This window comes from Chiloscyllium punctatum, chromosome 18 (assembly GCF_047496795.1).
Source record: "Chiloscyllium punctatum isolate Juve2018m chromosome 18, sChiPun1.3, whole genome shotgun sequence".
Taxonomy (NCBI): Eukaryota; Metazoa; Chordata; class Chondrichthyes; order Orectolobiformes; family Hemiscylliidae; genus Chiloscyllium; species Chiloscyllium punctatum.
This window is the reverse complement of record NC_092756.1, coordinates 99231365-99258347: the sequence shown is the minus strand read 5'-3', so window position 1 is coordinate 99258347 and position 26983 is coordinate 99231365. Positions and strand designations below refer to the sequence as shown.

The window sequence follows — 26983 nt, the reverse complement described above, 5'->3', positions numbered from 1 at the left end:
TCCCCGACACACACACTCTCTCTCTCTCTCTCTCTGTTAGTTCACCCGTGCACGCGCACACCCAGACGCGCTCCCCACCCCGTGCACGAGCGCCCCCATTGCAAAGGAACGCGCCCCGGTACCACATATAAAGTAATTCTCAGTCGTTCACACAGAACTTAAGAAGTGAATAAAAACAAGGAGGGGGGGAGCTCAGCCTTTAACGGGTTCACCCCCGCCTTATGCAGCACTTGGTGCACTTTAAGATTAAAGTGAAATTGCAGCAACACTCTTATAGCAGGAGGCCATTCATCCAGATGGACTAGGAGCAGGGGGAGTTATTCAGCCTCCCCCCCCCCCCCCAGTTATTAGGATCATGGCTGACCATCACATACAGTTCTCAGGACAAGGTAAGAAGTCCCTCAATATTAGGCTATAGTCCGACAGGTTTGTTTGAAATCACAAGGTTTCAGAACGCTGCTCCTTTGGTTGGTGAACTGTCTGCAATAGGAGAGCAAGGGGTTGCAGTAGAGAATATCAGCGAGAAGCACATCAGAAAAATAACCTGGTGTAGTGTGACTTCTGACTTTGCCCAGTCATTTATTTTATTATTGGGGAAGGGGGTTGGGGAGGCTTATTAATTGCCTTCAGTGCTTTTGGAAGTTGTTAAGGCTAGAGGTGTTTTGTATTGTCACAGGATTACATGGGCACCTCCACATCTTGGCAATTCTGAGGAGGCATCGTTGAACCAGAAACATTAACTGTTTCTCTCTCCGCAGATGCTATCCGACCTCCAGCAGTTTCTGATTTGGGGTGTTTCAGATCCGAAGTTCTTTTGTGGATTTTGTTCAACTCGCCACCACTGTTCCTGCATATCCTCATACCCTCTGATCCATGTAGCCCCAAGAACTCATTCAGGAAAACATTCCATGTTTTGGCCTCCACCACTTTTCATGGCAGAGAATTCCATAAGCTCCCCACTCTCTAGGTGAAGACATTCACAGAATCCATACCATGTGAAAATAGGCCATTCAGCCCATCACGTCCACACCAATCCTCTGGAGAGCATCTCATTCAGACCCACCCCTACCCTATCCCTGTAACCTTGCATTTCCCAGGGCTAACCCACCAAGCCTGCACATCCCTATGGGGCAATGGAGCAAGGCCAATCCACCCTAAACTGCACATCTTTGGACAGTGGGTGGAATCACACACAGTTACAGGGAGGACATGCAAACTCCACACAGACAGTCGCCTGAGATTGGAATCGAACCTAGGTCCCTGGTGCTGTGAGGCAGCAGTGCTAACCACTGAGCCATCATACTGACCTTGTTTCAATCCTAATGGCCTATCCCATTTCCTCAGACTGTGACCCCCTGGTTCTGGACTCCCCAGTCATCAGGAACATCCCTCCTGTGTTCATCCTGTCTAGGCCTGTTAATCCATTATGTCCACACTAGCTCACTGCTATGACAAGCTTTGTTTCTCTCCCCCACCCTTGTAATCTTGAAAATCTTCAAGGAATTCTCCAATTCTCCTTCTTAAAGCTACAGTTGAACCTGCACCCTCGGCACAGAGTGATACCATGGTCTGTGGGTTTTTACCTCAGAGAAGTGAGAGGAATTGCTTGAGGTGTACAGAGTTCTCAGGGGCATGGAGTGGGGTAGAATGGGAGAAACCTTGCCCCTTAGCTGATGGATCAAGAAACAGGTGGCATGTTAAGGAACAGAAAGTTTAGATGGGATTTGAGGTTTTTTTTCCCACCCAGAGGGTATCTGGAACTCACTGCTTGAAAAGGCAATGAGGAGAAAGTAGGAACAGTGCAGCTTAGTCCGACAAACTAAAATATAAAACCCAGAGGCAGAAACCCTCAGGACATTTAAGAAGAATTTAGATGAGCATTTGAAAATCTATTGCATACTAGACTACAGGTCATGTGCTGAGGCATGGGATTGGAATGGATTGGTGTTTGATGACCAGCACAGACAAGATGGACTGAGGGCTTCTTTTCATTCTGTAAAAACACTGTAACAATGTCAACTGCCAGAATCTCACCACTCACTGCAGAAAGCTGTCCTTCCTGGAGTTGCACAGGATTCCTTTGCCAATCCCCTCAGATCGATACTATCTGGCTCTTGATCTTTTCACTGGAAGAATTTCTCTCTTTCCACACTGTCTGGTTCCCCCATTATCAAACTTCCTCTTGCTCCTCTCTTTCGGTAGGACTATGGTTGATTCTTAACTTCTCTCTGAATAGCCAATTGACGTGGTCAGTTACTGAGTATTTAGAGATGTCAGTGACATCTACGTAAACACAATACTCCAGTTGAGACCGAATGGTGTTTTATAAAGGTGGAAGTGGGTACTGCAGATGCTGAAGATTAGGGTCAAGGTCGGAGTGGTGCTGGAAAAGCACAGCAGATCAGGCAGCATCTGCGAAGGAAAATCAACGTTTTGGGCAAAAGTCCTTCTTCAGGAATGATTACAGTGTTTTATAAAGGTTCACCATAATGTAACAAGTGGTGTTATGAATGGTGACTGTTCATAAAACATGTTAGCAGGCAGCAGATCTGCTATTTCACCTCCATAACTTAGAGCTTAGGCTATCAAACAATAACAGTGCTCCTTCTGTAAGAGGTTTAATGGCAATGTTAGTACTAGACCGGAGAGAATGTTAGAATCAAATGAGCAAGGTTAAAAGTGGGATTTAATGGATGTGCCCATCATGGAGTTTCCACTGACCGGAGGGTTGCTAACCAGAAGGCAGAAATTTAAGTTTGGCGGTGGAACTAGAAGGGATTTGAGAGGAATGTTTGTGGTGAGTTATGATTTGGAATGCACTTCCTTAAGGGGTGGTGAAAGCAGGTTCAATAATAATTTTCAAAAGGAAACTGAATAAAAACTTGAATATTTTTGTAGAGTTATGGAGAAAAAGACAGAAGGGGGAACTGGAACAAATCGGATATCTCTTGCAAAGAGTCAGCACTGACGCAATGTACTTATGGTTTAATATACACACACGCCTGTTACTAACTCACTGATTTGAAATCTCAGGTTTCAGATGAGGTTCATAAACAACCTGCGTGTGGGGCTTGTGAATTACAACAATGTCACACAAACCACTTGATTCGCCTGCTTCATAACAAAGCTCCATTGTGTCAAGTTGCTCGGTGCAGCCTACACTACAGTTCTGGTTTGCTCAAGGACATATAATTTACATATGGAATGCTATTACATTGGCTGCAAACTTAGTCACTGTACAATTTGCAATATGTGACTCAGCTCTAGCTAAAGACAGCATTATACAGTGACACCCCAAAGTGGTACCATCACAAAACGGTCGTACCCACGTGAACCCTCCCTCTAGTGAATACATCAGCAAAAAGTAAACAAGGTATCTTATTTATACAGAAGAACTGATTGAAACTGCTCACGTTCTGAGCAGAGCAGATGCACAGATTTAGAGCAATTAAAATTTCAGAATGGAGTACTGATGCTTTTTGAATATCATGTCGATTTACCTCACCCTTTTTAACATAGTACAACGACCTGGAACATTATCAAACCAAGTTTGCAATAGAATTAGGGCAGAATAACCAAACACTCAGTTTGAGGTTCTTTTGAGGACTGTTTTGGGTGGAAAGGGAAGCAGATGGATCGAAGTAGGGAATCGAAGAGTGTGGGGCCCAGGCATGGTGCACATACAAAGGTTTGGACTCTCCAAGCACTGCCATTCCCAACTACAGATTCGTGGGACTCATGGCTCACAGTCAAGCAATGTGAGGGGCTTTCCCTCTCACTGCAACATTGCACGATCACGTAACATCCAACATGCAGCTGTAATTTTTTTTAACGTCATGATGCCATAAATGCTTACCCCAACTCTTCAGGAATGTGTCCCAACCTCATCACCACTAAAATAACTAGTGGACTGTATCCCATCACCAAGTCCCCTTTTATTAAAATGTGTAGAGTCCCAGACACTAATCCAGCTCTCCGAGTGAATAGAACCCCTAACACTCCTGTTTAACTTTTTTTAGTCTGTGCAAGTGTGCACAGCCATATTATCAAGATATCTCAATAACCGCACTGGTGAGTTTTTAATTCCGAGAGATGTGGGCATTGCTATCTACGCCAGCTTTTATTGCCCTCTGGGGGTTTTAGAGATGGGCAGTTATAAGAGTCAACAGATTGCTCTGGGTCTGAAGTCACATGCAGGTCAGACCAAGTGAGGATGGCAGATTCCCCCCCCCAACCCACTAAAGGACATTAGTGAATAACAATTGACAGTGGTTGTATGGTCCCATCAGGCAAGCTTTCAACTCTTAAGACTGGCATTAATTAAAATTTCACTATCTGCCAGAACACATGCCCTTGTTCTCTGGATTACTAGCATGTGCCACCATGACACCACCACCTCATTTAGTACGTAATGGGATCTCTGTTGAAGGTGCAATACTGTTTATGGGTCATTGTTATTAAAATACCACCAAGTTGTGGAAACCAGGCAATTTTTCATGGCCATGGTAATTGCTAACTTCCACCCAAAACCTTTAATTGTAACCATTTTATAAATCAATGTTAGACTGTCCCAGCTATAGCTCCAGTTCAAAGAAAGATTTGGAAACTTAAGCGTGCTGCCAAGAAAAGTTTAATAGTGACTTTTCTTAAATACAGCCATAAACTCCTTAATATTACACATTAAGGCCACACAAAAAACTATTAGTTTCATATTTAAACAAATTAATGGAAGATTTTATTCAAACAGTATGGGTTTTGTTTTCCATTCACAGACACAACACAAAATAGGCTGAAGAAAGGGTCACGAGGCTGGCAGGCAGAAACTCCATTTCTGGGACCTGAGGAATTGTAACAAAAATGACCCTGACACAATAACCCGAACATATAGTGTTTATTATACAGCATTGCACTGTTCATCCCTCTCCCAAACCGAAGGGATAACTAATAGCGACCAGATGTCAATAATGTAAAAATACAACTGATTTCCTTTTTGCCTGCAATCATGCCAGGTTTCTGTGATAACTAAGCAACAAAGTTATAATCTTTAAAGTGCAACAGAGGCAGTAGAGATACACACGTTTGCAGAGCCCCTGTTGGTCGTCTACAAACAGGGTCAGTGTTCCTTGCTTCAAATCTGATTACTGGAAAAAAGTAGCAACATTGGATTGGGGGAGATTGCAAATACAACAAACTTTGGCCAATTCTCTGAACATATCAACTCAATAACTTCATCTTAAAAAAGGACGGCCAGAACTAATTCAATCCCTTAATTGGACACTATGTTGGCAGAAAGGCTTTCCTTCCAGTTCATGCTGCTGACCTGTATCAGAGAAACAGATGAAAGTTACAGAAATGCTGCAGTATGCCTGCAACTTTAGGCGTAAGGGGCTTATGGGCATTTCTCTTCATCAGGACAAGTGCAACCTACTTTGCATTATCTTTACTTAATAGTTTCCACAACCTACAAATACCACCTCCAGGTCCCACAACCTACAAATACCACCTCCAGAACCCACAACCTACAAACACAACCTCCAGAACCCACAACCTACAAACACAACCTCCAGAACCCACAACCTACAAACACAACCTCCAGAACCCAAAACCTACAAATCCCACCTCTGTCTTGAGACTCCAATAGCATGTCCAAAACTCCCACAACCTACAAATACTGTCTTCAAAGCTTGGTTTCCATGTAAAAGCAAAGGGTAAACTTGTGGAAATTCCTACCTCCCGTGCAAATCTGATCATTCATCGCTATCCCAGCGGCTAAAGGATGTTAGAATACTCTGGTCAAGTGTAAGAAAACTTTCCATCTACAATCACAAAACTTTGGAATGAGAAAAGCCTCCAGCTGCACATTTCCCTTAGTCATTCATCTTTGGTAACAAGACCAGGCTCCCCGGTCACATTCAGATTCTCAAAAGAGACACTCTTCAGATTTCCAGATCCAGTTTTTTAGAAGTTTGAACCTGATGGTTGTTGGAAAATGCTGATGCAATGTCAACCCCCCGCCTGGAATTTCTGTGGATGCAACTGGACTGGGCCTGTGTCTTACCCCTCCTTTATCCTGCAGGTGCAGAGAGCCAGTCAACAGACTCGCAATTTGTTTCCATCATTGCTTTCGCAAATGTCAACTCGGCATTTGATTGTTATCACACAATTAAACTGGGCACTACATCTGATGGGACAGGATAGTCCCTCAATGTTTCCCCTTTGGTCCCAGTATACATGGTGTTGCTTTCCCACCATGGCCTTCTTGTTTCTTCCCCCCCCCTCCCACATCCCATCTTTGAAGTGGTTGCCAGACTTGAGTGCTGAATGATTACATTTTCAAGATTTAAAACCATGAGGAGGGCCAGGCCCGTTGGCAAGACGCCAGTTACTCTGCAATCCTCCAACTCACTACAAACCTGTGAAAACAAAAATCCTTGCAGCAGCTTCATGGGAATCTCAAAGCATTACCTGGACCAGAAAAACACATCCAACAGACTGCTTTACCAACTTACAAGCCTGCGCTTTGAGATCACCCACCTGTAACTCCCCAGGTAACTACAACTGAACTCAAGGTCAAACCAAGCTCATCACTAGTAATTCCACCATTTGAATGGTTGTACCAAGGAGACGAACTTGGCTGAAATGAGATGCATTTTCTCATCTTTTTTTCTTGGAAGTGCAATTAGAAAATTCAAATCATTTCAGTTTCCAGCCAACTCAAACTCTTGGCCAAATTCGAAATACTTACTTATTCCAGGCAGCAGTCAGTATGGGACATGTGAGGCCATTGCGTTTATAAAGCCCATTCTTCCAATGACAGGTGTTAACACTTCAAAAGCACTTTGGAGTATCCAGAGGTTGTGAAAGGTGCTTTGGAAATGAATGCTATTCTTTCCTTTATTAAGATCCACATCCCTACCCTCTGTTTGGGCACACATTTTAAGATGTAGACTATTGACATTTCTCAGGTTTGAGTTGGAGTCTCAGCGACTGGTCAGCAATAAGGAAATGACCAACTCTTGGATGCTTCTCATAGAACTACAATTCCTGAGATCAATCTGACCACAACCCAGTGAATGAAATGGACACTTCTCACCATCTTCTCATTTCTTTAATCAAAGGAACCGGCACTTTATCATTTTGCTCGTGTTGCTGGATTTAAGATTCCAGCCTGTCCGAGTCACATTGCTATTGTCTCAAGGGCCCCGGTGAAATCCCATTCAAGCAATGTCAAGAAGTCATTCATTTAAACAGTGCCTTTAATATAAAGTCAAGCCAGGGCAGCAGATCTAAATCCACAGGGATCCACTACTGACCAGGAGTGGAATCTCTCTCGGAGCAGTCAAAATCAGGAACAGTGATTATGAAAAGGATGATTCTATTGGGATGATGCTGCACCTCCCTTCCCCCCCCCCCCCCAACATCCAACCTTACAGCAAGGTCAGTTAAACTACAAATGTGTTGGTATTGAGCATCTCTCTCAGAGATGTAGGTCAAGGCAAACAACTGTGTTTGGGGTATCAGATCTATCCCCAAACTCTGAGAACAAACAAGATCTATTCAACTACGAGTGCACCTCTGGTTCCTGGAACAGTGGCAGGTTATTTGAACAAAAAAAACTACTTCATTTCGATAACTTAACTTTTGTGAAATATAGCAACAAATTCCATAATTTGGGGAATTTGGAATCTCCCTGCTCTTTTCTCTTTCCCCGATAGATTGTCCAGACAATTATTAAGGTGCCTAATGACTGCCAGCTTGTCCAGCACTTTGTGCTGTCTGTTACCTTCACTGGTCCACATTGTTCATTAGTTATTTATTGACTTGGTACAGTTTCAGTTTCTGACTGATCAATCAGCCAAATCTTTTCTGACAAAGTTTTGGGGTGAGGGAGTGGAATTACAAAATCAGCTCCCCACCCATTCTGGGAGAAACCGATCAGACTGTTGCAGGTTTCACACCCCACCCAGTTGCTTTCGCTCCCAGTGAAGTCTTTACAAACTAATACTGGGCAAGGGTGTACAACTGGCAAACCACCAGCCACCCTTCCCTAGTGAGTTATGTTACTGCCTTGACATCACTGATGAAGGGTACTAAAGGGATTCTGAATTACACAGACACTTTCATTGGCACTAACAGGTAGTACAAACTTGTCAAGTTACAACATATACTGGAAAACTAATACCTACAGGATTTGAATGAGTTTAACAATACTCTCTACCTTTAACCAGATTGTCAATGTGCTTACCACTTTTAAACTCTTGGTATCCATTTTAAGAAGCCGGTAGCCAAAATATTTAATTTTAAAACTTGATTTATCACTTTTGAATCACATGGGCTCCTGTGTGTAGACAGCAAAGGGATCAATTTCCAAATTTAAAAAAAAAATTGCATTGTGCAGCACAGACTTCTCCCCAATGTCTTCATCATTAGCAACACAAGCCCCAAACAAATGTCTTCTTCATTTCCAATATGTTAGCGAGAAAAAGTGAGAATCTCTTAATTTAAGAAAACAAATCACTGGCAAAACTAGTGCTGACTAGGAAAGGAGTGTTGGGGGCAAGCTGACGTTTAGTAGTTCGAAACCAAGCAACAGCTTTCCAGAATGAAAAGTCACTGACTTAAAAAGATAGCTCCAGTTCTCTTGTTGCCCGAGGACCTGAATATTTCCAGCATTTTACTGTAACTTTTAGATCAAGAGATTTACTTGGGCCTTGGTGCTGAGATGTGTTTGCTGCCTGAAATTCTTGTTTAATTTAGTCTTGACCTAAGCCTTACCTGGCCAATTATTCCAATAATCTTCCCCCAATTTTAATATTTATACAATTTACATTTTATTTTTAAATTCACTAAGCAACAAAATAAAAACTATTCGTCCCTCAGATTTTCTGCTTTGAGTAATTCATTTTTGTTTAAAAAAAGCACCAACTTTCATTTCAAATACTTAAGTCACCAAGTCTTTTAAAGATATGCAGAGCTAAAAGGAAATTCCTCTTCCATCAAGAAAGACCAAGAGTTGTGGTGTTTATGCGTTTTGCTTCATCCCTTGAGCAGGGAGCTGTAGTGACTGCTGTAGTGACCAAGGCATGGTTTACACTGGGATTTTCCCCAAGTCAGCCATCTGTCCTCCAGCTATGATGAACTTCGACCTCTTCACTCACAACCAATAGGAGCTCACAGTTCTTCCCCCTCAGCTGGTGTTTCAGAAATTTTCTGTGTAGAAATTTATAAAAGAGAAAATTGTTGAAACAATGTTCACGCAGAACACCAAGAGGCATGATTGTATAAATCACTTTCACCAAACTCTGGGAGGGTTTGAGCCATAGGGACAGGCCGAATAGGCTGGGACTGTTTTCCCTGGAGCGTCAGAGGCTGAGGGGTGACCTTACAGAGGTTTATAAAATCATGCGGGGCATGGTTAGGATAAACAGACAAAGGTCTTTTCCCTGGGGTGGGGGATTCCAGAACTAGAGGGCAGAGTCATAGAGATGTACAGCAGGGAAACACACCCTTCGGTCCAACCCACCCATGCCGACCAGATATCCCAACCCAATCTAGTCCCACCTGCCAGCACCCGGCCCATATCCCTCCAAACCCTTCCTATTCATATACTCATCCAGATGCCTCTTAAATGTTGCAATTGTACCAGCCTCCACCACATCCTCTGGCAGCTCATTCCATACACGTACCACACTCTGCGTGAAAAATTGCTCCTTAGGTTTCTTTTATATCTTTCCCCTCTCACCCTAAACCTATGCCCTCTAGTTCTGGATTCCCCAACCCCAGGCAAAAGACTTTGCCTATTTACTCTATCCATGCCCCTCAATTTTGTAAACCTCTATAAGGTCACCCCTCAGCCTCCGACGCTCCAGGGAAAACAGCCCCAGCCTGTTCAGCCTCTTCCTATAGCTCAAATCTTCTAACCCTGGCAACATCCTTGTAAATCTTTTCTGAACCCTTTCAAGTTTCACAACATCTTTCCGAGGGGGATAAATTTAAAAGGGACTCAAGAGGCAACTTTTTCATGCAGAGGGTGGTACGTGTATGGAATGAACTGCCAGAGGAAGAGATGGAGGCTGGTACAATTGCAATATTTAAAAGACATCTGGGTGGGTATATGAATTGGAAAGTTTTAGAGGGACATGGGCTAAGTGCTGGCAAATGGGACCAAACTTGTTTAGGATATCTAGTCAGCGTGGACGAGTTGGATCAAAGGGTCTGTTTCTGTGCTGTACAGCTCTAGGACGCTCTATGACTGACTGATCTCTTTCTGTTTGATCTCAAATTTCTGACTCCTTCAATGGGTAAGAATTTCAATGGCTGCAAACTCCCTCCAGAACTTAAACAGAGTGATGGCCATGCATGTGTGTGGATCAGACACCAGCAGGTTCTCTGAATGGGCAGGAGATCACAGCTAAGGGCACTCCATACATATAAAGATACACATTAGATTAGCCTGCACAACTGGTCACTTCAAAGTCTCACATCAATAAAGGTGCAAGATAACTCCAGGTATGCTAAAGCAGCAGTAACAGCTAAATCTTTATTCCTCCCACTCCTCATTAAAGCTCACTGTGGCTAACAACAGCCTCTAACCCACTTCCTCAGTTCACAACCAAGGTATCAGCAATCAAACCTATCCCTTGTAAGGCACAGAGGAACTAAATTAGCTTCATTTAAAAACTTCACCAAAGAGGCTATCATGTAGCTCCTCGTAGGCTGTGGCTACATACACAAGATCAGCAAGTTACAACACCTAAACCTGTACTGGATTTTGCTTTTATCACATTTGATCCTGTTCTCACCTTTTTTCTCTCACCTACATGAGCGTTAGAACGTTCCCTGACCAATTCACATTCACTGCAACGTTTCAGAAGGCAGCCTGCCTGAAATATTCGGGACAGCAAATGAATGAAAGCCTTAGACACTAACGAGAATGCAATGTGGGATTTAGTGACGGAGGCCTGTGACTCCTGTGGGAATGGGAGTGAGACAACGACAGATTGGTTTCACCATTGTTACCCTCTCCCAGTCCCTGATGGTGTTAGTTCAATGGATGGACTCTTGTCTTTAACATGGCGAAAATGAGGACTGCAGATTAGAGTCAAGAGTGTGATGCTGGAAAAGCACAGCACATCAGGCAGCATCCGAGGGGCAGGAAAATCAATGTTTCAGGCAAAAGCCCTTCATCATTCCTGCACCACACTTTAGACTCTTGCCTTTAACATGTCTCCGCGATGGCTGCTGCTAAATGTGGAACTTAGCCTCAGCAAAGGGGAACCTGTTATCAGCAAGGATAGCGAGGGAGAATATTTAAATGCCAGTAGGCTATCTGGCTATGGGAGGCATCACATGTCAGTACAATCCTGTAGTCATCCAATCTCCATACAAAGACACTTTGAGAAGGGAATCACTCAGTGTCTGACTGACATTCTAGCACCAACCTTCCCTCTTCATACTTATATGTCAAACACCACACAGGACACTGGTGAGCTCTGATCACAGAAATCCACCTTGGTGATCTATTCACCTGAGTTCATTCTCATTGCCGATCGGATCTGGCAGCTTCAGCTTCGAGTCCAGATTGTAGTAGATCCCAGCAACCTCTCGGACGCCAATCCAGTGTTGCCTTTTAAGAGGAAGCTTCACGGGACCCCAACACAAGCTGGAGGGGATGTTCATAATAAAGCCCATCACATTCGAAAGAGCAATAGTATTAACATCTCTGAAAGAAAGGCACAAAGAATGATAGGAGGTGGACAGACGTATTTGAGAGCTGATCTATAAATACAAATGCTTTGAGAACATATACTCCCTTAAAAAGACACATATATAAATATCAGTTGCTGCCTTTGCTCAGATTGCTGACAGAAGTTGAGGAGTCGATAAACAGCTGGCAACGTATCATTTGCTTTGAGACAGTAAACTAAACTCTTGAAAGTACAATCTTTTTATTTAACAGGAAATCACACTCAAGCAGTGCTGAAAACAAACTAGCTTGGAATTTTAAATCCATCTTCAGGGAACAGAAAGTCTTTAATAAAATTAATTCATTCAGGACATGTGGATGTTGCTGTCTAGGCCAGTGTTTATGGTCCATCCCCGATTGGCTACAGGGGGTTACACATAAGCCAGACTGGAGAAGGACAGTAGACTTTCTTTCCTTAAACCACATAAGTGAACCTGTTGGCTTTTACAATAATTAATAACAGTTACGTCGTCATCATTACACGACATCATTAAAATGTCATCTATTAAGTCCAGATTTTTATTGATCATTGGCCGTGGTTGGATTTGAAACCATGACCCCAGAACATTAACCTGAGGCTTAGATTGCTAGCTCAGTCACATTACCACACCCCATCGCCTTCCCACTTATCTAAGTAGAGCAGTACATGGAAATACAGGCACACTAAGGGTACTCTGTTGGGCTATAGATCGACAGGACAAAAAAAAAAGATTTACAAGCCAAGTGCTTGTAAAGTTAACCATCTCCAACTAGAATGAGAGTTTGAGGTAGTGGTGAGGGAGAACACAGGGGTGGGAGAGAATGTTGTTATATCATCCAGAGCTTCTATGGCAGAGAGAGAAGAATCAAGTTTCAGTCAGATGACTCTTCACGACCTGTTGCCCTCTCCATACCTGCTCAGCATTTTCTGGGTTTATTTCAGATTGTGAAAATCTGGAGGATTCTGTGTTAAGGCTCCCTATCTAATAGAGTTAGCCATAAAGGGACAGCAAGATAATGTCATGGGAGGAACAATGTCCAGAACGTAGTGCCTGGGCTGACACGTGAATAATAGCTGCTCCAGTGAAACACAACAGTGTCACTACACACCAGGTACCAGACTGCAGCACCAGGTGAGGGGGTCACCCTCATATGCTGCTCCACCTACTAACTGGCTCCATGAAGACGAGTGTGTCCATTAGAGACACAGGAAACAGCACCTGGCAAAACCTGCACACTGAGGTCCAGAATTCAGATTCACTGGGATGTTGAGCACATGACATACACGTGCATCATTAAGCATTAAGATGAGCTGCATTCAGAGGGGCTGCTGGTGCCCTTTGCCTTCATGAGGGCACAAGGAACTATAAATAATACAAATTACATCAGTCAACAGCACACGTCAGGGCCGGGACATATAAACATTTACATTTTATCAAGCAGAACATCATTTCAAAGCCAAACAGCAGCTCGCAATCCAGTAGGACAAAGCGCTTCCCCGCCCTCCCCACCTTCACGATCACACATTGGACACAACGCTGAAGCAATTCAACAGGAGCTGCATCACAAACTGCAAGCAAAACAATCCTGGACAACTGAACAGAGTCAGTAATACAACCCAACACTCAAACGACCAAAGCAGGGCTGCAGCTGTGAATTACATTCAGATGGGCAAGTTTGGAGGCCTTTTTAAATTCTGATTTTGTAGATAAAACCTAATTAACATTGCTTGCGAAAACTGTTTAAATTGACACTGGTGCCATCAATCCTACACCAAAAACTGTGCTACTTCCAGCTGACAGCATTGGCAACACTCACTCCCTTTAATTAAAATAGATTTAGGAAAACAAAAATGACATCTTTATCCTGAAATAACATAAGGGGCACTTCAATAATTGTGAGAGCTTATACTGGCCCTGGGAATAGGGTTGAAGTTTAGAGAAGGAATGGAAAGCTTAAAATGTTATGCCTTTTGCACGTTCAGGATCTCTCTCACACTTAATATCTGAAATAACGCTTTGGAAAAGTGGTCATTGCTGAAATTAGGGAAATATACCAGCCTCAATTGGTACACAGGAAGTTCTCACAAGCAGCAAGGAGTGAAATGGTTAGGTAAGGTGTTTCAGTGACTTTTTTGTTCGATAGGGAACCAAACGGGCAAGGTGAACATCTCTCCTTCAAGCAGTTTGACAGGTTATTTAAACATAAGAACTGGAGTAGGGCGGACTCCTTCAGTCTACACTGCTATTCCATTAATGTACTTTAACTTCCCATTCCCATCTGATCCCCATAGCTCTCGATTCCCTGGCAGACCAAAGATCTATCGATCTCAGTCTTATGGAGAAGCTACAGCTGAGGATCCAGGAGGGGCAGAAAATTCTTAAGACTCAACTTTGAGTGAAGACGTTTCTCAACCTACATCATCATCATGTACTTTTCTGGAAGTAAAAAGACAGCCCTTCCAACTGAGGACTGCACTGAAATATCTGCTTAAATTATACACCCGAAGTCTCCAGACTCAAAACACAGCCCCCTACCTTCGTTTGTCCCACCAAACAGCTTCGTAACCTTTAGTTTGTAGAGCAGCCATTATTACATTAACATCATAGTTTCCTGTTCCCAACATGCTCTTCTTGTGCGGCGTTACCATGGTATTGGGGGATAACCTGCCAGATAGACAGAAACAAATAGTGATTAAACATTAAACAGCATCATCTCCTATCCAGCCCATTTCTGTCAAATGGCCCATATGAGAAAGGTACCAAAATGTCTACAAAACATGATAGCAAGGTGTAGAATGGGGGTACACAATCCCCTCACAGTCTTCTAAATCGGAGTACGTTGAAATGTACAAAGTTGTTTAGGCCTTGACGGTGTGGATATAGAGAGGCTCTCTCCCCTGATTGCAAAGTCTAGTCTCAGGATAGGGCCTGAGCTCAGACCAAGACTGATCAGATTGAGCTGAAGAAATTTTCCTTTACAGTATTTAAAATTGCCCAGTGTAGAGAGCTGCTGATGCTTGGTTACGGAATATATTTAAAACCCAGATCAACAGATTCTTGAATGTTAAGGAAATTAAAGTGTTACAGAGAACTGACAGGAATGTGAAGTTTAATTAACGTATTAAATATCAGGGCAGTAGTGAGGGGACATGTGATCCAAACCTGCATCTACTGCTGATACTCTTATGAATGCCTTCAGCTCCAGAGGTTATTACATGATTCTTTGGTTTATTTAACAAAATACCAAAGGAGCAGGCACACTTATCAAACTTCGATCTGCAATTTTATCACGTGAAATAATTCCCACTGCTCCAATCAGTGAGAGAATTAATCCACCAGCACTTTGATCGAAACACTGTACAGCTCAAAACACTCCCTGCAGAGACAACCTTGTTTTGGGAGAGATACCCCATAAAGGTGACCGTAACCAGGATCCAGGGAAAACAACTCATTTAGAACCTCAACCCAACTCCAATCTACCATTTGTTTATTCTTTTATGGGATGTGGGTTTTGCTGGTAAGACCAGCATTTGTTACCCATCCCTAACTGTTGTTGAATGCATAGAATCATAGAATCCCTACAGTGTGGAAGTAGGCCATTCAGCCTATCGAGACCACACTGACCCTACGAAAAGCAACCCACCCAAATCCCTACCCTGTCCTCATATTCCTGCATTTCTCAGGGCTAACCCACCGCACCTACACATCCCTGAACATTATGGGTAATTTAGCATGGCCAATCCACCCTAACCTGCACATTTTTGGGCTGAGAGAGTAAACTGGAGCAGTGGGAGGAAACTCACATAGATATGGGGAGAACGTGTAGATGCCACACATCAGTCACCTGAGGGTGGAATCGAACTCGCTGTGAGGTAACAATACTAACCAATGAGTCACCAGGCTGCCCTTGAATGGTTTGCTACACCATCTCAGGTACAATTAGTGTCAATCATATGACAATCACTATTGCACAAATGCATTTTGCTTTTATTTCTATCATTTTGTTAGTATCACTTCAAGTGACTATTGAAATATAAGCTGCTCACTGTTACATATTATTAAAATCCTAGTTGATAAGATTGCAACAAAATTCAAATCATTAACAACTTATCTAAAGAATATTTTGTTTAAAATTCTCATGCTTCTTTTCAAATCCGTCTGTGGCTTTGCCCTCATTATCTGCACAATCTCCTTCAGCTCCGGTGTTTTGAGATCTCGACACTCCTTCTATTTTGGTCTTTCTCATCCATCCCAATTTTAAACTGCTCACCATTGATGGCCATGTCTTCAGTTACTTGGGCTCCAAACTCCAAAATTCCCTCCCAAAACCTTTTCATCTCTCCTTCAAAATACTCCCTGACACATCAATGTCACTTGCCCAAATATCACCTTGTGTAGTACAATGACTAATTTTGCTTTATAATGCTCACGTGAAGTAGAGTCATAGAAATGTTCAGCACGGAAACAGACCCTTCAGTCCAACTCATCCATGCTGACCAGATATCCCAAACTAATCCGGTTCCATTTGGCAGCACTTGGCCTACATCGCTCCAAACCCTTCCTATTCATATACCCATCCTGATGCCTTTTAAATGTTATAATTGTACCAGCCTCCACCACTTCCTCTGGCAGCTTATTCCACATATGCACCACCCTCAGTGAAAAAGTTGCCCCTTAGGTCTCTCTTATATCTTTCCCCTCTCACCCTATACCTATGCGCTCCAGTTTTAGACTCCTCCACCCCAGGGGGAAAAAACTTGTCTATTTATCCTATCCAAGGCCCACATGATTTTATAAACCTCTATAAGTTCATCCCTCAGCCTCTGATGCTCCAGGGAAACCTACTGGCGCTATATCATTACAAGTTGTTGTTAAACATCTCTGATTTTGGACAATTTAAATGATCAAGAAGAACAAAACACCTTAACTTTAACAATGTGACTGATAAGGCGTTAAGGCCATATTAATATCTTTGAGGACATATAAATGGGAAACATCTGGGCAACAGGGATGTTGGATGAGAGCTACAAGTCAATAAACTCTCTGCAGAAACTAAGAAACAGCTTTTGTTTATATGTCATCAGCTGGTTTAGAGTCAGTTAACATAATACATAATTTTAAGACGTTAATTCACCACCAGGGCCAGACCAGGAGCTATTAACATGATCCGACCAGATTACTTTTTGAGTTAGTGATGTTTGATAAAAGTATTGACCAGGACACTGGAAAGAACCCTATCTGCTCTCTGGTAACAGACCTTCTACCTCCAACTGAGGGAGCAGTGGGGCCCTGATTAAATGTTGCATTTTCTCCAGCAGTGTAGCAGTTCCTCTATGTGGATTGTGCACTGAAGTCTCCTGAACTGGGTCTGAAATGACCAGTTTCCAAATCGTAGATAAGATTATCATCACTGAGCTAGAGTAACCTCAGTTGATGAACGCGAAGCTGAAAACCACACCAGGTCAAACAGGACGCAAGGAGGAGAAAAGTCCACATTTCAGGCCGACCATCTGTGTTTTTCCAACTCCACAATCATTGATTCTTACGTCCAGCATCTGCAGTCCTTACTATTTCTAAGCTCATTTAGCTGTGTATTGGACTTAAAAATGACTTGGATAAGTAAAAAAGCAGCACCTAACAACTGATAGTGAACTTCTTAAAAATAGGGCCTTTAAATTCTATCACACTTTCTTTTTTTTTAACCTTCAGAACATGTGTAAAAACATGTCCTATGTTCCATATTATAATTGCAACCATACCGGTGATGGGATATTGAAGATCCTGCACAGAGGAACAGTTATCTAAATGATATGCTGGTCAGTCACTTAGTGGATTGATTGCTGAGATTCTGGGAACAGCAGTGAATTACTGTCAATACACCAATTTCCTCACTTCATAACTCAAGCAGGAACGAATGTTTAACATTTGCTGCCCCTTATTCAGGTGGAAACTTATTTTGAGATATCCTAAGGCAACAAAACACACATACTCACTTTTTTATAAGGCTCCCCTTAAGATCATTTCAGTTGAAGAAATTTCTAGCTATTTCTTTGCCTGCTGAATATTAGGCTAAAAGAAGTTCCAAATAAATCAGCAACATACAAGGGATTTGATAAGGAAAAACTGTTCCAAAATTGTAAGGTGGTGGTTAGCCACAGGACACATTAGAGACCCAGAGGGAACTTGGGAGTCATTACACTTAGTAAGAGTTTGACAATTTCAGCTTATATTGGTTCTACTACAGATAAGTTTTAAAATAACTTGCTTACACCCAAGTGGTCTAACATGAACTTTTGAAAAGTTTATTTTGCAAAAACAATTTTAAACCGATGCATCTCATACCAAGTCACCTCATCCCTGAGTCACTTGCTAACCTCAACAGGACAAATCAATTAGGACATTTTTTGTCTCTCCATGCCCAGGTGATTTTTGTAATGTGGAGGGGTTGGTTTTGGACTGGGCTGGACAAGTCTGAAGTCACATGACTCCAGCTTATGGTCCAACAGGTCTACTTGAAATCACAAGCTTTCAGAGTGCTGCTCCTTTGTCAGGCAATGAGGAGCCCAATGAAGGAGCAGTGCTCTGAAAGCTGGTGACCTCAAGTAGACCTGTTGGACTAGAACCTGGTGTCATGACTTCTAACCTAGATGATTTTTGTAATGGGATATGGGTTTCATTGACTAGGCGGACATTTATTGCCTATCCGTCTTTGCCCAGAGGGCAGAAAATGCCAACCACTTTACTGTAGGTCTGGAGTCACATGTAAATTAGGATGACAGATTTTGTTCCCAAAAGGACAATAGTGAACCAGGTGGGTTTTTACAACAATTAAACAGTGGTTACATGGTCAGCATTAGACTAACATTATACAAAAAAAATCTACATTTACAATATATAAATCTACAGGGATGGCACTGCTGCCTCACAGCACCAGGGACCATGGTTTGATTTCAGCCCCTGGCGACTGCGTACATTCTCCCTGTGTCTACATGGGTTTCCTCCGGGGGCTCTGGTTTCTCCCCTACAGTGGGAAATACAGGCTTACAGGTAGAGGGGTGGGTCTGGGTGGGATCCCATTTGGAGGGTCAGTGTGAACTTGATGGGCCGAATGGCCTGCATCCACACTGTAGGGATTCTATGTTACGTTTGTTTTTGTTGATTTCACTATCCCCTTGGGTTGGATTTGAACACACCCCAGAACATTAACCTAAAGATTCAGGATTACTCATCCAGTGAGATTACCACCAAGTAGAAAGTGAGGACTGCAGACCAGAGTAGAGAGTGTGGTACTTGAAAATCACAGCAGGTCGAGCAGCATCCGAGGAGCAGGAGAATCGACATTTTGGGCAAAAGCCCTTCATCAGGAATGAGGCCTCAGTCTTCATTATGCCCAAAACATCAATTTTCCTGCTCCTCAGAGGTTACCATTACTCGTGGCTTGGATAAAAAATTTGGATCTTATAAAGGAAGGAGAAGCAATGAGTTTTTTTTTGTCACATAACCCTTATATTTTGAGAGTTAACACATACCAGTGTCTTTCCTGTGTTCTAGATGTGTTTAAACATGTATTAGGGAGTTCTCACAATCCACTCAAAATCACTCAATTTCTAATTTCTCACTGATACAGTGCTCAGTATCCCTCACAGGGCTCCTCCTCTTAAGTTACAAGCACACAGTCCTTAATGCTCCTCTAAAAGAGAAAAGAAAAATACAGATGTTGGCAAACTTAAATAAAAACAAAGAATGCTGGAGAAACTGAACAGGTCTAGCAGCATTTATCGAGAGAAAAACAGAATTAACATTTCAACTCATCTGATAATTCCCCTTTGGGACTACAGTAGCCTTATCGGACTCAAAGCATTATCTCTGTTTCTCTCTCCACAGATGCTACCAAACCTACTGAGTTTCGCCAGAACTTTCTATCTTTCCCTTAGTTTTCCTCCTCTCTGTAATTAAGATAACCATCCTGATATGTGATTGTTGTATTTTTATTACAATGTTTGGGGACACTTGGATGTAGAGGCCCAGAATTCAGAGACCCGATACAGGGACTGTATACCTCCAAATGATGGCTTTATCAGATATTTGAGAAAACAATGGAGGTGGCCGTGGTTAAAACCTCAAGTTGCCAACTTAACCAGCAACTGCACAAAGCTGAGACCACTCCCTGTAAACAGTAACAAGTCAAGCCAGCAGGTCACACTGCACTCTGCAGAATATATTCCAAATGTAATGACCATAATATGCCAAAACTAGATGCAAATGTTTAAGTTTCAAAATACTCTAATCTCCACAGCCTCCTTGCTAAGCATGGCCAACTACTGAGGCATATTTCATATCCTCGTACAGAATCGTACAAACATTGATAAGCACCTTAGCTTCTCCCTACTTCAGATTACGTTGCTGTTACCATGGTAACACCCTGATTGCGTTCAGCAGTGTAATTGTTTGTTTTAGTTTGACTGAAGCGTTTCATGTCCATGCTAATCGCAGTCAGGGTTGGTAGAGATGGAACACTGTGCTTCAAACAACCCCAGGACAATCAGCAATAGCGAGCTGCAGAGTAAAGGCCATGTTAAACATCACAAGACAGTCGGGTTACACTCAAGGGGTCCTGGAAATTCTGCAGACCTCTGCCAGAGGACCACAAAATGGTCAATGTAACACCCATTTCCAAAAAGGGAGAGAGAGCTAAGAAGAGTGATTGAAGTCAATTGGCTTAACGTGACTGGGAAAATCATGGTGTCTTTTAAGCAAATGTCACGACACATCTAGATGGAGACTACAACCAGAAACCACCAACAAGAATTTCAGAAAGACTTCCAAGGAAGGGTCATTTGATCCAAAATGTTAACTCTGATTTCTGCCCCACAGATGCTGTCAGACCGGTTGAGTTTTTTGAGTAATTGCTGTTTTTATTCTGGAAAAGACAATTCTGTTACACAAGGGCTGGCACCGGGCTCAGTGATTAGCACTGCTGCCTCATGGCGCCAGCGGTCTGGGTTCGATTTAACCCTTGGGCAGCTGTCTGTTTGGAGTTTGCACATTCTCCTAGTGTCTGGGAGGGTACCCGCCCACAGTCCAAAGATGTGCAGGTTAGGGCAGATGGGCCAAGGGAAATGCAGAGGTACAGGGATAGGGCAGGAGGGTGGGTCTGAGTAGGATGCTCTTTAGACAGTCAGTATGGACTGGAATGGGCCAAATGGCCTGCTTCCGTACTGTAGGGATTCTATGAATAGGAGTGCTTTGAGGTGGTAATGATTGTGGTAATTACAGAAATGCACTGGATGCAGGGTGCATGGACTTACAGAAAGTCTTTGACAAGTTGCCACACAAGGGACCGCCAGAGCAGATGACGACAGAATTAGGGGAGTTTGCAGTTTGGATTATAAGCTGGTTAGAAGAGACAAAACAGAGTATGAGTTAACAGCAGTTTCTGAAAGTGATTGGTTGGGGCTTCTGTTCACAAAAACAACAATGCTTTGTTTCTAGAACTAGAGTGAATAGTGTCCTAACCTGCAATCACTGAATCTGGAGACACAGTAAACCATTGTGAAGATCAAATTAAACTTCAAGGCAGTGATATAACAGTGGAATGTGCATTAAAGGGGCAGATAGAATGTCAGTAAGTAAGGTGGCACGTCATGGTTTAAAATACTTTGAATGAGTAAAGCTGGGACATCGATACAAATTTAAAGATATAGGAGTGAGAGCAGAAAGAAATATTTCTCCAACAGAAAACTGCAAAGCCGTGGAATTATCTACAAGAGGTCATGACTGAATCAGAACGGTTATCAATATTACAGCACACTTTATAGAGGTAAATGGCTGAGGAGAAATGGAACACACAGATATAGAGACAGGGTGGGTCGATGGCAAGTTGCAACACAGCCTTTGATGCAGAAAAGGTTTCCCCGGGATATTTCACAGGAACAGAGTCAAATCAAAATAGACAATGAGAATACAATAAAGACAAACAGATGGGTGAAAGAGCTGAGGCTTCAGGAATTTCACTGGGCAGGAGAAGACTACTGAGAGCACTCCAGAGCTCAGGCCAGAGATGGCCAAGACAAGGCCAGGAAAGAAGGGATGAAAAGGGACAGGAGATGCACAAGAGCCCACAGATGGAAGAGCTCAGAGCTCTAAAGCTTGAGAGACTGGAGATGGTACTAGAAGATGGGGTGGGGCTGAGGCCACAGAGAGACTTCATCGAGGATGAGAACTCTAAATGAAAGGAGTTTGGGCATGTACTCTAACGCCAAGACCTAGTACAGGTCATATAGTCATTGACCGATTTGCTTGTGGAAGTTCGAGGACGACACATCAGCCAGCGCAGCACTGTGGATGATGGCTCCAGGAGTAGTCGAGCTGACCTCAGCTCAGACGTTGACAGAACAATGTTAAGAAGGAGGACGTCAGTGGTGACTGTGATACATAAGCAGAATAGACCAATTGGGATGAATGGCCTGTTTCTATGATGTGAATTTAATTGATTTGTCACGCAACCAGCACTAGCTTCCAAATAAACTTGTATAGTTAGTAAGTTTGCAGATGACACCAAAATTGGAGGTGTAGTGGACAGCGAAGAGGGTTACCTCAGATTACAAAAGGATCTTGACCAGATGGGCCAATGGGTCGAAGAGTGGCAGATGGAGATTAATTCAGATAAATAAGAGGTGCTGCATTTTGGGAAAGCAAATCAGAGCAGGACTTATACACTTAGAAGATATATAGGATACTGAAGAAAGCATTTGGTATGCTTTCCTTTATGGGTCAGAGTATTGAGTATAGGAGTTGGGAGGTCATGTTGCGGTTGTACAGGACATTGGTTAGGCCACTGTTGGAATATTGCGTGCAATTCTGGTCTCCTTCTTATTAGAAAGATAGTGAAACTTGAGAGGATTCAGAAACAATTTACAAGGATGTTGCCAGGGTTGGAAAATTTGAGCTATAGGAAGAGGCTGAAGCTGTTTTCCCTGGAGCGCTGGAGGCTGAGGGGTTACCTTATAGAGGTTTACAAAATTATGAGGGGCATGGATAGGATAAATAGACAAAGTCTTTTCCCTGGGGTTGGGGGAGTCCAAACCTAGAGGACATAGGTTTAGGGTGAGAGGGGAAAGATATAAAAGAGACCTAAGGGGCAACTTTATCACACAGAGGGTGGTACATGTATGGAATGAGCTGACAAAGGAAATGGTGGAGGCTGGTACAATTGCAACATTTAAAAGGCATTTGGATAGGTATATGAATAGGAAGAGTTTGGCGGGATATGGGCAGGTGCTGGCAGGTTGGGTTGGGCTATCTAGTCGGCATGGACAGATTGGACCGAAGGGTCTGTTTCCGTGCTGTACATCCTTATGACTCTATGGCTATGACGTGGTGTTGTGTGATTTATAACTTTGTCCACCCCAGTCCAACACTGACTTCTCCATATTATGCCAATCAATTAGCTCAGGGCTGATCATTTATCTCCGTGTCATTTCCTGCACCTTCTCAATGTCCATTGGTGTAATTAGTTTCCAGAACTCTATCACTTTCTGACTGAACCTGCTCAATGACTGAGCTTTTACAGCCTTCTGGGGTAACAAATTCCAATGATTCACTGTATTCTGACTGAAAAAATTCCTCTTTGCAATTCTAAATGCCTGCCTTTCATCCTGAGATTAGGTTCCCTTCATCTAGACTCACCAGCTAACAGGGATATCTTTTCCACATTCATCCTGTTATGTCCTGAAAGAATTAAGTTTCAATTAGGTCATCCCTCATTCTTCCAGGGTCAAGGGCACACAGACCCAGTCTCCTCAATCTTTCTTCACAACACAATCCCACTGTTCCAGAGTTGAAGCTTTTCTCGATGGAAAGCAAATTCTTCCATAGGTAAGTGGACAAAACTGTACACAATACTCCAGGTGAGCTCTCACCAAAGCTCTATAGAAATGCAGCAAGTTACCTTTACTTCTGACCCAGATCCCCTTACAATGAAGGCCAAAAGCAAATTGTCTTCCTTATTGCATGTGCATTCTGACTTCCAGTGATTTATGACAAGATACTGAGATCCCTTTGTCCACCAGCACTTTTCACCCTCCCACCATTTCAGAAACGACCTAAATTTCTCTACCAAAGTGAAAAAACATTTCTCTTACTCACGTTATTTTCCACGGCCATGTTCTAGGCCATTTATTTGCCCTGTTCCTCTGAACACCCAGACTGGGTACATGAGCAAAGTTGGAAACAATGCAATTGTACTCCACATCCAAATTATTTCCAAACCGTGCAGTACCCCATTGGTCACAGCCTAAAACTTGGAGAATGATCCATTTATTCCTACTCCCCGTTTATTGCCCATTAACCAATTCTCAATTCATATTCATATTTCACCGAATCCCATGCATGCTAACTTTACTTTCAAACCTTCCATTTTGGGACACTACCAAAAGCCTTCTGAAAATCTAAAACACACCACACCAGCTCCAGTGATTTTTTTTCTTTACTCTTGTATGGGACGTGGGCATCACTGGCAAGGGCAGGATTTGTAGCTGGTTTTGAATAACTGGTTTTCTCGGCCATTTCAGAGGACAGTTAAGAATTGCTGCGTCTGGAGTCACACATAGGCCAGACGAGATAAAGACAGCAGATTTCCTTCCTTAAAGGTCTCAGTCAGAGAGATGAGTTTTAGCAACAATTTCATATTTACTATCTGCCCCAAATGACCAAATCAAAGACCTCGTGTCCTGGGGGACCAGTGTTTGGTGAAAATTTGGATACAGAAGAGGTTCGTTTCACAAAGCTACCCAATAACGTACACAGTAGCTTACATGGGGTGAAACGCTCCCAGGGTGGAATGCGAAGATTTTGATGCAGAGAAATTCATCATTTTTGTTCTGTGACTATGTTATTTGCAAAGGAATGTTTTGATAGATTCTGAGGACATGAAAGATATGTCATAAATGATGAACTGGATAATGTGGTAAAGGTTAAAAAGTGTTTAACTGATATAAATGTTGGCTTCAGGAAAAAAAACTGCATTTGCTGAGATGGCACACCAGAGGATTGGGACAAAAACAAACCACAGGCATTCAGTTCACAAGTTTGGGATAAAAACACTTGCATTATTCAAAATACTTCCAATGCTAATGCTGCAGCAGATGCTCAGCAAAATATTACATGCTGTCAACACAGGAGGCCATTTGGCCCCTCGGGTCTGATGCAACATTTAACTGCACCATGGCTTATCTGTTCCAAGGCCACATTAAGGCTGAAGTCAGTGTGATATTTTTAGTCAACACGCCTTAAAATGCTCAAAACAACCCAAACACAATTGTTGATTTTATCTTCCCAATTGCAGAGACCGAAGAAATAAATAAATGAAGCAGAAAACCAAAAAATAAGAGATGAGAGAAGAAAGGACAGTGGGTGGAAGAGCAGCAAGAGAGGGAGGGTGGGAAGTGAGCGGCAGGGAGGGGAGAAGGAAAGAGCATCTCCTCCTGTGACATAGCTTCCATTTTGTTCCTCTCAGGGACTTTGGGATTTTATCTGATGTTAAAGACAGAACCGAACACTTGGGCTGGTGAAGTGGTAACAAGGAAGCACAATTACGTGTTCTCATTATTAGAACAGCAATTTATTTCTTCTAGCTATTGAAACAAAATCTATAAAATCTATAAAATCATTTAAAAAGTAAGTAGTTAGGATTAAGTATAAACACATTTGAGAAAATTAGGTTTAACTAAATAGCCCCTGTTGAAAAGCCAGCAACGCAGGCACAAATGTCAAAATGGGCGTCCTTCAGTCCTAGAACTCAGTTCACATCATCAGAAACAGCGACATGAACAAGCACAAGGGGAAGATTTAAATTTTTATAGTGCCTTTCATTAAACCGAAATCTCTCAGCTCTGCACTGTCTATGGAATATCACTGAAATGTAGCACAGTTAACCAAAGTACTCGCCTGTCTTTTTTCAAACAGTGGCCACACGATCTTTAACACCCACCCAAGGGGGCAAACAGAAAGACCTTAGACAGAAGCTGTGCTCCCTCAGCACCATGCTCTACTGTTGATCTCAAATACATAGCCTTGTGATTCTGAGGCGAGCTCATTCTACCAACTGAACCAAGGGTGACCATGGAATCAGTAAAGACTATGCTGTCCAGAAATTGGGTTAATGTAAATTGACACTACAACAGTGACACCATGTTTCAGGTACCTCTGAAAAATCTCCTGGAGGGTGTCTCTAGTGAATGCTCTTCCATCCTGGAAGACATTGTTGAGGGCGTGAAGTGCACACAGCTCTCTCCTCTGCTTTTCATGGTAAATCAGAGCAGATGCCTGAGCATCAGAGTCCAGTTTTAACTTATCTCCTTTCCAGGGGACACAGCTCATTTTCAATTTGACAAGACGTATGGCCTGAAACGTGGTCAAATCTCAGGAAGAAGTATATCTCAACCTTAGTTCACATCCCAGGCACCTTATAGTCATATTAAGATGTGTGAGCTGTAGCATCAAGTGTCTTCATGGTTCAGTACAATTTAATCAAGTATAAATGATAGCTGTAGATTGCAAAATTTCATCATGACCACTTTCAGGAACTAAAACATACAATGTATAACTCCAGTTGAGAACAGCAGTACGTAATATCCTTTAAGGACACGTTCCTCTTGCAGTTCTAACATTTAAGACTGAAACCAGTATTTCTTTCCCTGAAGTTCAGTCATTCTGGCAAAATATTTATAATCCCTCAGTGAGATCCAATTTGCTGTTACAACAATATTGTGTGTTGCAGGTGCTTTGTGTCAGTTGTTGCAGCCTTCTCAAATCTTCAGACCATCCCATTAGTTGATGTCAGGTTTCCAGGTTGGATCCTCCATCAGTCCATGAGATCCTTGGCTTTGCTTCGTCCGTGTCTCTCCCCCTGTGCTTCACCTCCTTTTGTACACTTGGGTTTTTCCCTCAGCTCCTGAGCCTGTATGTGTACCCATATACCGTGGCAGCCCTAAAGTTACCTCACCACCACCTTGCCTGAGTTCTTCCCATGCCTCAGCTCCCTTTGGATCTTCCTATACCTCACTCTCCAAAAACCCACACCACCCCCCTTTGGGCTCTTCCTGTGCCTTTCACTCCCCCCTCTCTTATGGTCTCTTCCTATGCCCCTACCCCCCTTCCCCCCTTCCCCCCTTATGGTCTCTTCCTGTGCCTTCAACAGCCTCCCCCCCTCTCTTTTGGTCTCTTCCTCTGCCTCCCACCCACCTTATGGTCTCTT

At 42.8% G+C, this 26983-nt stretch overlaps 1 protein-coding gene across 1 annotated transcript; it reads right to left on the bottom strand.

Moving 5' to 3' along the window:
- Positions 1-4875: 4875 nt before the first annotated feature.
- Positions 4876-26857, bottom strand: josd1 (Josephin domain containing 1). Its single transcript, XM_072588930.1, has 4 exons — positions 25931-26857; positions 14263-14391; positions 11528-11722; positions 4876-9210 (listed from the first exon to the last, which is right to left on the bottom strand). The coding sequence occupies exons 1-4, from the start codon at positions 26104-26106 to the stop codon at positions 9111-9113; spliced, it is 600 nt and encodes a 199-aa protein (XP_072445031.1). The 5' UTR covers positions 26107-26857; the 3' UTR covers positions 4876-9110.
- Positions 26858-26983: the final 126 nt, after the last annotated feature.

Bases quoted from the DNA above. Each gene is read 5' to 3' on its own strand.
- josd1 (XM_072588930.1), bottom strand. From the start codon at position 26,106: ATGAGCTGTGTCCCCTGGAAAGGAGATAAGTTAAAACTGGACTCTGAT. The intron at 14,392-25,930 runs GTACCTGAAACA...TCTATCTGGCAG, and splicing joins CTCCAGGAGATTTTTCAGAG to GTTATCCCCCAATACCATGG. The intron at 9,211-11,527 runs GTGAATAGATCA...ATTTCTACACAG, and splicing joins GGCAATGAGAATGAACTCAG to AAAATTTCTGAAACACCAGC.